At 56.9% G+C, this 12,166-nt stretch overlaps 1 protein-coding gene across 1 annotated transcript in view; it reads right to left on the reverse strand.

Moving 5' to 3' along the window:
* CACNA1I (calcium voltage-gated channel subunit alpha1 I) overlaps positions 1–12,166 on the reverse strand; it is a 110,791-nt gene that overhangs the window by 59,503 nt on the left and 39,122 nt on the right. Inside the window, exon 5 of the mRNA XM_039863408.1 lies at positions 7,026–7,123. Within this exon, the coding sequence (XP_039719342.1) occupies positions 7,026–7,123 (98 nt within the window). The remainder of the gene's footprint in view (positions 1–7,025; positions 7,124–12,166) is intronic.

A 12,166-nucleotide genomic window follows, 5' to 3' on the forward strand; every position in this document is an offset into this window, starting at 1 on the left:
ACACTGCCCTCCCCCGCTCCCTGCCACAGGGTTCCTGTTACTATTGTGCTGCCCTGGGGACAATTCTGGGCCCATTTCCCAAGGCAGGAGGGGGTCCATGCTGGTGTGACCCAGCCCGACAGACCCGCTTCCTCTTCCTGTTCTGGGTCACCTCCGGGCCCCCTGCACACCCTCAGAAGGTCATCTCTCCTTGTTTATACTCCAGCTGAGTGGTCACCTCTCCTGGTCCCCAGGCTGGGCTGGTGCCTCTGCAATGACCTGGCACAGCCCCATCCTCCCTCCATCACAGCACCTACTACGCTGCTGGCTTTTGTCAGTTCACGGCTCTGCCTCCCCTGTAAGCCAGGAGGGCCCCACGTGCAAGGCCCAGGAGGGGTGCTCTGCGCCCTCCGATCCAGCCTAGGGCCCGGCACGGGGTGGCCCCTCCAAGGACAGCAGCTTGAACGAATAAAGGAGGGATGGATGAGTGGATGGATCCATTACACAAATGTTTAGTGAGGACCTACTGTGTGCCAGGCACCATTCTAGGCTCTAGATACATCAGTTGAAAATCTAAGATATATCGGTTTAAAAAAAAAGACAAACAAAGCCCCCTGCTCCTGCTCTCACGAAGCAAACATTCCTGGTACTAGAAAGACACAGGCAGAAAACAATAAACACAATAAATAAGTACATTTCCTTGTTTGTTGGCTGCTAAGTGTTACTTTTGAAAGAAGTGGGCTAGGAGGAGGGGTGGGAAATGCCAGGTTGGGGCAGGGGTCAGGTGGGTATAACACGGGGAACGGGAAAGGCCTCACTGGCAAGATGACATAGAGCAGAGGCTCGAAGGAGATGAGGCTGTGTGCCCGTCTGGAGAAGAGCTTTCCAGGCAGAGGGAGCGGCCAGGGCCGAGGCCCGGAGGTAGGAGTGAGCCAGGCACAGGCCGGGAGTAACCAGGAGGCCAGTGCGGCTGGAGGGAAGCGAGCACGGGCCGGAAACCCTGTAGGTCAGTGCGCGGGTGCGCTCCCATTCCTGAGTCGTGGGCAGAAGACAGCCAAGGTCTGAGGAGTCTGGAAGGGTCGCTCTAGCTGCGGGGAGTGAAGGGGGACGGACTGGAGTGACGACCCGTTAGGAAACACCACCTGCAGGACTGTGTACAAATGCCCATGTGTGACCTCGGCACGTACACACACCTCTCTGGCCTATGGGATCCAGGGCCAGGAGGGTGACAGTGGCCATTGGGTGGCTGAAGGCAGCTCCTGCCCTTCCCTGGGGCAGAAATCGGGAATGCTGAGGGTGGGGTCCAGGAAAGGTGTGGCCCCGGCCTCTGCCCTTCCTGCTGAGGTCTGCAGGCCACACGCTAGGCTTCCCCCACTCCCCTCCTCCAGGGCGGAGACCGGGCCCTTCGTCCCTCTGCTCTTCTGGCTCCTGCCCCGCCTGGCCCAGCCATCACTCACCTACCATCACGGTAATACACATCCGGCTGGGTCCAGGTGACAAAGGCAGTGAACGTGGGGGATATGGCTGAATTCTGAAGAGGTCTTGAAGACCGAGAGGAGGGATGGGATGTGGGGTGTAGGAGGAGAGAAGCTGGGACGTCGCCAAGGTCTGGGGCCTGAGGCCAGAGGCATGGAGCCGCCATCAGTGGAGATGGGGGTCCACTTAGACACAGGGAGTTCGGGTGTGCCTGGTGTATATCCATATGAAGTCATTTCATAAGATCTCAGGGTCAGGGGTTCAGGACAGAGGATTGTGGCCTGGAGTATCCTGTGGTGGCACTAGGGTAGAGACAGTCTCCAGGTGGCATTTAAAGTCAGGAGCTGGGAGGAGATGGATGACAGGTGGGCAGACGGATGGAGCCGCTCAAACTTTTCATTGCATTTAACTTGGGATCTCTAGTCCAGATCCTCTATTCTAAGGGAAGCTGGGCAGCAGTCAGGCAGGGAGATCCTTGGTGACAGTAGGAAACCTGGGCGGAGATGGCAGGTGTGCCTCCTGAATGGCATCTCCCCTAGAGGCCCAGGGCGCTCTCTGCAGACAGGAGCTGTCAGCCCGGGTTAGCTCAGCCACCTTGCCAGGCCAGCTCACATGGAAACAGCTGGACTAGCAATAGCCTCTGCCAGGGGCACAGCCCGCAGCCAAGTGACAGGGAGCCAGGCCAAGGGCAAGGGGGGCTGAGGCTGCAGCCTGGCCGTGGGGCTCCCCTCTCTCTCTGGTCTGACCAGGTGAGTAGAGGGTACTGAGCGACCAGGAGAGGCCATCTGCTGCTTCTGCCACTGCCAATGCCAACTAATCGGGAGCACAGTGGGTGCTGGGGAAGCCAGGCCAGGCAGCGCACGACCCAGCCTGAGGACACAGTTGCTGGCCCAGCCCAGGTGGGGGCACCTGTGGGCTCATAAGGGGCCTTAGCGCCCACTCCTGAGATAGAAAACAAACTCCAGCCAGGGAGTGGGCACCCCTGCACTTTCCATCCCAGGAGAGGCCTTGGGTTTCTTCCTAAGGCCATCATGTGATGCCCCAACCTATGAGAGTCTAACGCCTGATGATCTGAGGTGGAGCCAAGGCGGCGATGCTGGCGCTAGGGAGCGGCTGCAGATACAGATGAAACTTCACTTGCTTGTGAGACGCTCACCTCCTGCTGTACAACCCAGCTCCTAACAGGCAACAGACTGGTACCAGCCTACTGCCCGGGGGACTGGGGACCTCTGCCCTCAGGTGTGCGTCTGGCCCCTGCCCCACTGAAGGTCCCAAACCCACTGTGGCCCAAAGATCTATTCATTCTTCAATGACCTGCCTCCCCCTCCTCCGTGAAGCCTCCTCAAAGTACAAGTGACCCTCACCCTCGGCCTTTGCTACCTCCATTTGAGCATGTGTCCCCTGGCCTATAGCTCCCAGCTCACATGACCGCCTGCAGAGAAAGGGCTCAGTCTTCTCCATTACTCCACATTTGACCTAAGGCCTGGCCCAGTGGCCCCTCAGAGGATGCTACTTTGCATGGATGAATGAATGAATGAATGAATGAATGAATGTATAACAGCCCACTTGATCTGCTGTGTCATCTGGGAATCACTAGCCCCTGATTTGTACAGTGAACTTGACCCTGGGGGAGAGGGGCAGGGGTGCTGCCTTCGCCCTGCCCCCATCCCCCAGCATTTCTCTTTCACAGTCCTGACAGCTCCTTCCTGTTCCTGAGTCAGGTTCTCACCAGATGTTCTGGCCAGATGTTCTCCCACCCCCATCTCTTCCAAGAAGGCAGCAGCCCTGGGGAAATCAGGCCCCTCCACTCCGTCTTCCCTCCTCTCTCTTCAGCCTCCCTCCTTCCCTCCCTTCCTTCCCCATGGGGGCTGCCAGGCCTTTCTCCCATAAGGCAGCTTGGGGGTGCCAAGGACAGACAGCCTGAAGTCCAAGGTGTGCCTGGGGTCACAGTCTCCTTCAGCTGCCTCCAGGCTCCAAGTAAACACACGCTCTAATTGAAAACAGGAGATTTTCATCAAGTTCTGTTTCAAAGTGAGTCTCCCAGCACCCTTTCCAGTAGATGCTCCCCAGAGCGGAGCCCAAGAAGGAATCCTGGGGCCTCCCTCCTCCACTCTCGGCACGGCCGGCCTGACCACCGCCTGGCCCTGCACGGCCCTGGCAGAAAGGGCCAGAGCAGGCCTGGGCTTCGAGGGTCAGGAGCTAGCCATGAGTCTGGGGCCCCTCGGTCTGATGGGCAAAGGAAGGCCCTGTGCCTCCAGAACCATGTCATCCTGAGATGTCTTCTAAAACCAAGAGTCTAGGATTCTGCAGCTGGATGATTCCAAGAGTCTCTATGATTCTCGACAAGGCTAATTCCAAGATTCCAAGATCCTGAGACTCCCACACTATCAATGTGTGGTGTCGGCACCTTCACTGGGTATGGTTGGCTGTTCCACAGTCTAGCAATGAGGGGCTGGCACCTCATTTTACGGACGGAGAAACTGAGGCACGAGAAGTGGAGCCAAGCCACTGGACAAGATCCTAGGGGCGGACCCTGGTCTAACTGCCCTGGATGCTGTAGTCTATGGCCCCGGAACTGCAGCCCTTTCTCGTGAGGAAAGCTGGGATGGGGCTTCGCTGGGCACCTGTTCTCCACCTGAGGCTTTTCTACTTTGACCTGGATGTGGGCAGGGGTCCCTCCTGATGCCCTGCAGATGGGGGTCAGTGGCCGAGGTGCCCACGTGCTGAAAGGAGAGAGGGAATGTTGTGAAAAAGGGTGCAAACCTCTGGGGTTGTGCAAGCACGGGTTCAAATCCTAGCTCTTCCCCTGGCCAGGCTACTCAAGCTGCCTCCGTTTCCCCATCTGTGAAGTGGGCATCCCAGTGGAACCGACATCCTAGGGCTGCTGTGAAGATGAAATGATACGGCCCGTGTAAAGCACCATGACAGGTTCGCCATAGGCGCCTGATAAATTTTGGTCATTTATCATTGTTAGTACCTCCCCAGAAGATGGGGGAAGTCACCTCCAGCACCCCCTAACCTGCAGCCCTCTGTCCAGCCACACCGCTATCAAGCCAGCTCCTCCTTGCCACCTTTGCATGTGCAGCTCGTCCGTCAGGAACGCCGTCTCCAACCCTCTGTGCTTGGCGAGCGTCTTCCAGAGCCAGCCTCTGCGAAGACGTCCTGGTGCACCCCCCTCCCTCCCCAGCGCTCCCAGAGCCTCCTCATGAGAGAAGCACCTATAAACCACTCACTGCTTACACTAAAATCTTTACACACATTATGGCGTTTCATCTTACAAAACCGTATGGAAATCGGTATTAGTAACTCTATTTTATCGTTGGGGAAATGGAGGCCCAGAGAGGAGTGTGGCTTGTCCGGGGTCCCACAGCGGGTGAGTGGAAGGACGAGACCCTCGCCCTATTGGTGCGTAGCTAACCTCTGGTGTTTGATCCTGCAGCTGGGACCTGACAGTGGCCTTCCCCACAGCACGGTCAGCTCGGCTGTCCTGTCCGCGGGCCCTGCCCTGGGAGCAGGTGAGTTCTTGCGAACCAGGGATTACGGCTAGATGGGGCTCGGGGTCAGGGGCGGTGGCCTAGGTCCAGCTCAGCATCTCCTGCAGCTGCTCCTCAGCTCCCCAGGCATCTGTCCCACCCCCTCCCACAGCCGGGGTGGGGTGCGCCGTGGCCAGGTGCAGATGTGGGCCAGCAGCTCAGACTCAGCTGGCTCAGGCCCTAGCAGCGACTGCCCTAGTTTCTTACTGGAGGGAAAAAAAAGCACTTTTCATATTTAAATGGCTTAGCCAGTGGGCTTTGGGAAGCACTGCAGTGGCTTAAGGGGCGCACAGGCTGGGCAAGGCCTGGAGTCGATTGGTGCCCAGAGGAGTCACTTTTAAAGATAATCCAGCCCCTTCTTGCCAAGGCCCAGAAAGGTCTAGTGACTTATGAAAGGTCACACAGCAAGGAACCAGACCCAGCCTCCTGACCCGCAGTCTGGGCATCCTGCCTCCCTCCCCAGCCTTCTCCCTGCTGTCCTCTCCCCTTCATCCATCGATGGTTCAGTGGCCAGGACAGAGACCTACAGGGCTGGGTTGGAGGGACATAGTTTACAGGGACATGTTTTTCAGGTCCCCCACCCATCCCGGACAAAGTCGAAAACCACGCATCTATCTAATCCAGGCCCTCCTCCCGTCGTGCACAAGTAGGGGAGCTGAGGCCCAGAGACACTAAGGGACTTCGCAGGTCACACAGCAGGCTCCTGGCAGGGCTGAGAACCGGAACTGGCATTCCATGACAACCCAACTGAGTCTTCCTGGTCGATGGCGTTTTTAAACTTCTTTTGAAATTGCAGGCGGCCACCCCACTCTCCACAGCTTTGCAACTAATAACCTATCATTTGACTTTGTCTATTCCCAACTCTCCAGCCTGCCATCTAGTGGCGAAATTGGAAGCTATGGGCTATTGTTGAAAAGAATGAATCCCAGGGCGGACGCAGCTCTCAAAATAAAGGGGAGGATGTGAAACGTTAAAGGAGAAAATCTAGGGAAAAAAGGAGACAACCAACCAATCCTCTCTAAGAGACACTTCAGAGAGCCTGTGCCCCCTGTGTCATTCCTCCCCTATGCTACTCTGGGCAGAGGACGTGGCACGTGGGAACAAAGCTGCCCCTCCCGTAAATGGGCAGCTGGATCTGCTCGAACCACCTGAGGCTCCTGTTATGTTACTCAGAATATGAATGTAGCTTAGGGCCCCTTTCCAGGGGGAGTGCTGGGCAGTTTCTAAGCCGGGGGACAGGGGTGCACTGGTTGGATTTTTGGATCCCATAGGGTTCTTGTTCCCAATACTCCCGCACGCCAAGTTCTGAGGGCAAGATTTGCTTGTCAGCTGAGGGATGGAATCAGCTCAGAGAAGGAAACAGGAACTCCCAACTCGGGCCACCGCGCGCCACTTATTAGCGGGAAGGAGGCCCCTGAGGAAGGACCCAAAGCCCTCTCTGGGCTCTCTGGTCCCAGCGGTCTCTGAAACTGGAGCCTCCAGGAGCTCAGGGCCCATCCCTGCCCTTCTCTAGAGAATCAGGCGGGCTGGCACTGGGGACCTGGAAGTGACCTCCACAGCCAGGAGCTGCTTAATGAGCTCCTCGCACAGCAGGAGAGAGAGGAGGAGGAGAACAGACGCACGTACCCAAACGCCCCTCATGTGTGCACGTTACATGTGCACGCGCACTTACAAGTGCACACACTCCTCTCATGTGCACACACCTCCCATGCGCACACCCTCAGACTAAGCAGCTTCTTTTCACACCTTGCTCACTATGACAGCCACCTTTCTCCAAAGAACCTTGCCCCTGAAAAGCCAGGCTCCCCACCAGGCTGCAATCCGAGTTCTTTTGGGACTCAGAGGTGACAGGGCCACCTCCAACTTCTTCAGGCCCAAACACTGACCCATGAGCCCCGTGGAAGCAGGGCCCGCATCTGTCCAGTCACTGAGGGGTCCTGGGCCGGCACAGGCCTGACACTGGGAAGTGCTAGTCAGTCTTTCTGGGTGAATGGGTAACTGGATAGGCCAGGGATGGTGGAAGGGGCACCAACTCACTGGGCACGCGGTTGATGGCTTTGAGGGGCCTCAGGACACGCACAGTGCGGATGGCTGACAGGTTGATGTTCTGAAGGTCCAGGGAGTACTCGACCATCCTGCAGAGAAAGGGGAGGAGAGTGAGGGACGGAGCAGGAGAGACAGACAGGGCCACAGAGGTCTCTGGGCACCCACGCCCACCCACGTGCGCCCACGCCTGCATGGAAGGGGTAGGTGAGAAAAGGGGTCAGAATTTGGGCTGTGCCCTGGTCAGCCGTGTGGCCTCAGGTTGTCTCCTTTGTGAGTAGGGCCAGTGACATCACCCTCCTAGACTGTCCTGAGGATCCAGCAGCTTCAGCTGAGGGCAGAGGGAATGGAGGAGCAGAGACCCTGGGTCCCCACTGTGTGCCCAGCACGGTCCCTTGAAACCTCATTTATGCTTTAAGGTTCCATGCAGTTGCCCCGGAGTCCTGGCAGTTTTTTCACACCCCGGTCCACTTCGGACCAAGCCAGTATGGGTGCTACAGAACCGAGGGTGACTCAGACCCAGCCCCCACCCTCAGCGGCACCCACTCGAGCAAAGGAGAGACTCAAAGGCAAAGACAACACTGGAACCCTCACCACTGCCCTAATTCTCCTCACCAAACAGGTCCGCCCTCGCCTCCCACTGTCAACCAGCCCTGCAGTGCCTTGGAGGCAGTTTGCCTCCTCCAGGATGTCTTCCCTGATCTCCACAGGAGGCTGACCTCTGGGTTCCCCTCTGTGGTTCCCTGCCCTTCCATCAGATCCTATCTGCTCAGTTGCTACCTGCCCCCCACCCCCGCCACTGAAAGGCCACAGAGCCTGCAGTCCCAGCTTGACCCTGGATGCCCCACTCACCAAACCCTTCCCGCCTCAACCCCCCCACCCCAGGGATCCCAGCACAGCCGCCAGCTCCACCTGTCACCACCATGTGGGAAGTGGAAGGTTTTTCCTACACACAAAGCAAACCTGTCCGGTTTAAAGCCGCCACCCCCTCCCGCTGCTTAAAGAGTAATTGAGTGAAAGTTTTTGCCTGAATGCTCCATCCTCCCCTCAGCTTTCTGGGGCAAGGTCTGATGCCTCCTCCTCCTCCTCTCTCTCTCTCTCTCTTTCTCTGTCTCTCTCTCTCTGTCTCTCTCTTCCCCATCTCCCTCTCCCTCTCCCGCTCCCTCTCTCTGTTTCTCCCCCTTACACACACCTGCACACAATCACTGGTGCACACACACACACACTCACTCCTTGCACACCCTCATTAACACACACTCCTACCAGAGCCCAAATTCAGACGAGGGGGCATGACAAAAAAAAAGTGACAGTGACTTAGAACTAGAAGCAGAGACCTGGGAGCTCAGAGGAGGAGGGAGGGAGCCAGGGGTGCCAAGGGCAGCAACCAGACAGAAGCGGGGAGGGCTGAGGCACCTCTGGGGGCAGTGGGTGAAGGCAGCTGACGATCTGGGAAGGGGGCATCGAGGGAATGGAGCTGTATGAGGATTCCGTGCGTGGGTGAGCCAAACTGTCATTTTTATATTTTGTAGAAAGAGCTCTCCAGGCAGCCAAGGAGATATGTGTGACGGAGGCTCTGCGGGGGTGGCACACATGGGCACGCAAACAGGCGCTCTCGCCCTGGTGAGCATACACACACACACACACACACACACACACACACGCACACACGCAAGACACACACACACGCATCGCGACACACACGCTACACACACACGCCGCTTGCACACACGCATAATACACGACACACACCACCAGGCTTAGGAGAACCACCACATCATCCCATCACAGGCAGCCAGGCTCAGCTCCTGCCAGCCCCCCTCCCCACTCCCCCGCCCCCAAGAACATAGCCCTTTTCCTCCTGCCCTGGCTCCCTCCATCCTGCCAATGGGGGCATCACCCGGCCCAAGGGAGAGCTAGTCGTCCGCACCCCGCTCGGTTTATGCTTTGCTGGGTGTGCAGAAGGAGGGGTTCCCAGCCCGTGCCAGATTAAATCCACCCTGGTACTATGTTCCAGCAGCCCCAAGGCTCACTTGCTGAGCTCCAACAGGTTCCAGCCCAGGATTCGTCCCCATCCCCACGAAGTCTAACAATAAAAATAAATCGATGCTTCATAGATGATGAGAAGACAGAGAAAAGGCAAATGGCATTTGAAGGCCTACTGCCTGCCGGGGACTGTCTCGTCCTCACCCCGTGTCTGCCTGTTTGAGCCCCTACGTTACTCAGATCCCACCTCAACCCTCTCCACACTTCCCTGGCCAGGGGAGACCACAGCCACAAGCCACCCAGGGCACAGACACTATGGGAGCCCTCAGGACAGCCTTGCCTGGTCCCTAACTGCCCACATAACACTGCTGCATGAGCTCCAAGCCCCTCCTCACAGAACCTGTGGTCCGCAGTCTGGGACTGCTGGTTCTTGATTAAATGAGGGGCAACTGCCATGGCCCCCGTCCTGGGATAGGCAAGGGGGCGAGAATGGGAAACTTTTATAGATGCCGTATGTATGCAGGCGCCATGGTAAGAAATCGGTTTCTCTAAAACAAGTATAGGAGGTTTGGGGTGCAGCGGGTAGGGAGTGCCAAGTGAGTCACAAGTTGTGACTGGATGTATATCACCGAAGCCCATGATTATCAGGAGTTAGTAAGCTGTACGGGCTGAACACCTCCCAGACCCCAACCCGTGCCTAGGAGACTCATCAGACTCCTGCTCCCACCTCTGAGGGAAACTGAAGCAGCCACTGCTTGGCAAACCTGGAGTGACACACTGGCCCAGTCCCAGCCCTTCCCCCCTGGCCTGACCCTCCAAGTCTTCAGTGTGGGAACACGCCTTCTGCAAAATTTCCCAAGACCTCATCAGTTGCAGCCTTCAGGGTCCCCACTGAAAAGCCCTCAAGAGAAATTTCTTGGAGAATTTATTGTCAAGTTCTTAGCTCTGAGCTTCCTGGCAGTCAAGCCAAAAAGGGAAATGTGATAAGTTACTGACTTCTCAGCAGCATGAAAGACTTTGGCACTGTGGATCCTTCCGGGGAATCCATTTGCCTAAACATTTCTCCTAGGTCCTAACTCTCTCCTCTATATTTCATGAACCTTTTGGGGTGTTCTGCTGCAGCTGCCTCTCCTGTCTGGGAGAGCAAGACTTGGTATAAATGTATTCAGTAATAAAGAGCACATTGCAGGTACACAGTGAAGACTCCAGTAGCTCTCATTTTTCTCTGAGGGAAAGAGGATACACTGGACCAGGAAGGAGAAAGATGGGCAGAGCGCGAGCTGGGAGGTAAGAATTGTGTGTTTAAGTCTCTGCCCTGAGAAGCACGCTGTCCTGATGGTGACTCCACACGCCAACGAGCCCAACCTGGGACAGTCTGCTGACAGCTCCGCTACCCCTGCCCAAGTCCAGTCACTGTCCCTCTCTCCTAACAGCCACAGCAGCCTTCTGACAGGTCCCCTACCTCCTGCTGTAGGGTGAGGCCCCTATAGCCTATCCTCAGTCAGCCACAGACTTCCTAAAACTCAAATCTGGCTGTGTCGCTCCCCAGCTTAAACCTTCAATGACTCCCCATTGTCCTCAGATCAAAGACCAAGCCCCTGACCACAGCCTCCAAGGCCCTGCAGTCTGGCCTGTCCCTACCCCCAAACACTGCTTGACTCCAGTCATCCCAGGCACCATGCCAGGCCCTCCAACCGCCCCAAATACACCTATCTTGCCCCTTTTCTTTCTTTGAAGTGCTATTTCTCACTCCTACACCTCCTTCTGCATCACTTCCCCATGAAGCCTGCCTACCCCCCTCCCTGCACCCCAGGCTGAGATCACCTCCCTTTGCTCTGGCTCCTTCCACACTCTGCTCACACCTCCTGTCTAGTCTGGGTTCCCCCGAAGCAGACCTTGAGCTAAGGACTTGGGAACAGCAGCTTATCTGGGAGCTGATCCCGGGAAGCACGGTGAGAGGGTGGAAATGGAGGGAAGCCAGTGAGGGGCCGTTCACAGCAAGCGCCACTGTGGGCAACCGGGGTGCCATCCAGCAGGGTCCCCTGAGACCACGTGGGCCTCAGAATTGGACCAGCAAGGATGGGGACTGTGGCATTATCCAAAGATCAAGGGATGCTGGGTCGCACACCTCCTCAGACACACACACACACACACACACACACACACACACGGAATTCCAGCATAATTAACACCTGTGACAGTATTATCCTAGTCTTCGAGCCCCTTCCTCCTCTTCCCACCCCGGATGACAGCAGTGGGAGTGCCCCGCCCCGAAAAAGAGAAGGCGAAGAGGGGCCACTGCGGGTGAGTAGCCACCATGCCAACTTCCCTCAGGCCCCAAGTAAGACATCACTTGCGGGAGTGAGAAATTAATTCCTAATTACACAGTTACTTTATCACGCAGTTTTCTTGCTAAAAGTCTAAAAGAGAAATCAACGAAACCCCCACTGCCTCCCGCCAGCTCCCAAGCGCCTAATTAGGTACGTAATTTTGCTCTAAAGTGAGCACTTTCTTCCTGACATCACCCCAGGGGGACGGTGGCTGCACCCAGTTCCTGGGGGTCACCTGGGGCGAGAGACTCAAGTGTGGCCACGCTGGGGTGGGAACAGAGGGTGGACACCCCATTTATTCCTGCTGAGAAGCCTCCATCCACCTCTCCCACGTCCCTTGGCTCCAGAAGAGGCCCAGAGACCCAAGCCTGGTCAGCCAGTGGACGCCAACCCCCAGCCACCGTGACTGGCTCAGGATGGGCATGTGACCCCAGGTAGGCCCAGCCCTTGAACTGGCAGTGCAGGGAAGAGGCGCCTCCTGGCTAAGCCACCGCCTGGGAACCCTGAGGTGCTAATGGCCATCTTGCCTCTGCGGTGGCCTGAGGATTTTGCCAACACAGAGGAAGACCGAGGCCAGAGAGACAGGATCCTGACCATATGGTCTGAGCGCTCCCTCCACCTGCACCTGGTCCCAGATCTGCCCTCTGGACTTCCCAGTTGCGTGAGCCGGGATGTTTCCTTCGGGGCTTGGGGCCCATTTGCACTGGGTTTCTGTCACTGGCAATTCAGAGTCCTGGCTGATTCAGAAAGGTCTCCTGAGCACTATGTGCCAAGAGAGCTTTACATCCCTTCCCACGGCAGGATTATGGTGTCCACAGCAGG

The sequence above is a fragment of the Pteropus medius genome, unplaced genomic scaffold (assembly GCF_902729225.1).
Source record: "Pteropus medius unplaced genomic scaffold, Ma_sr-lr_union100, whole genome shotgun sequence".
Lineage (NCBI taxonomy): Eukaryota > Metazoa > Chordata > Mammalia > Chiroptera > Pteropodidae > Pteropus > Pteropus medius.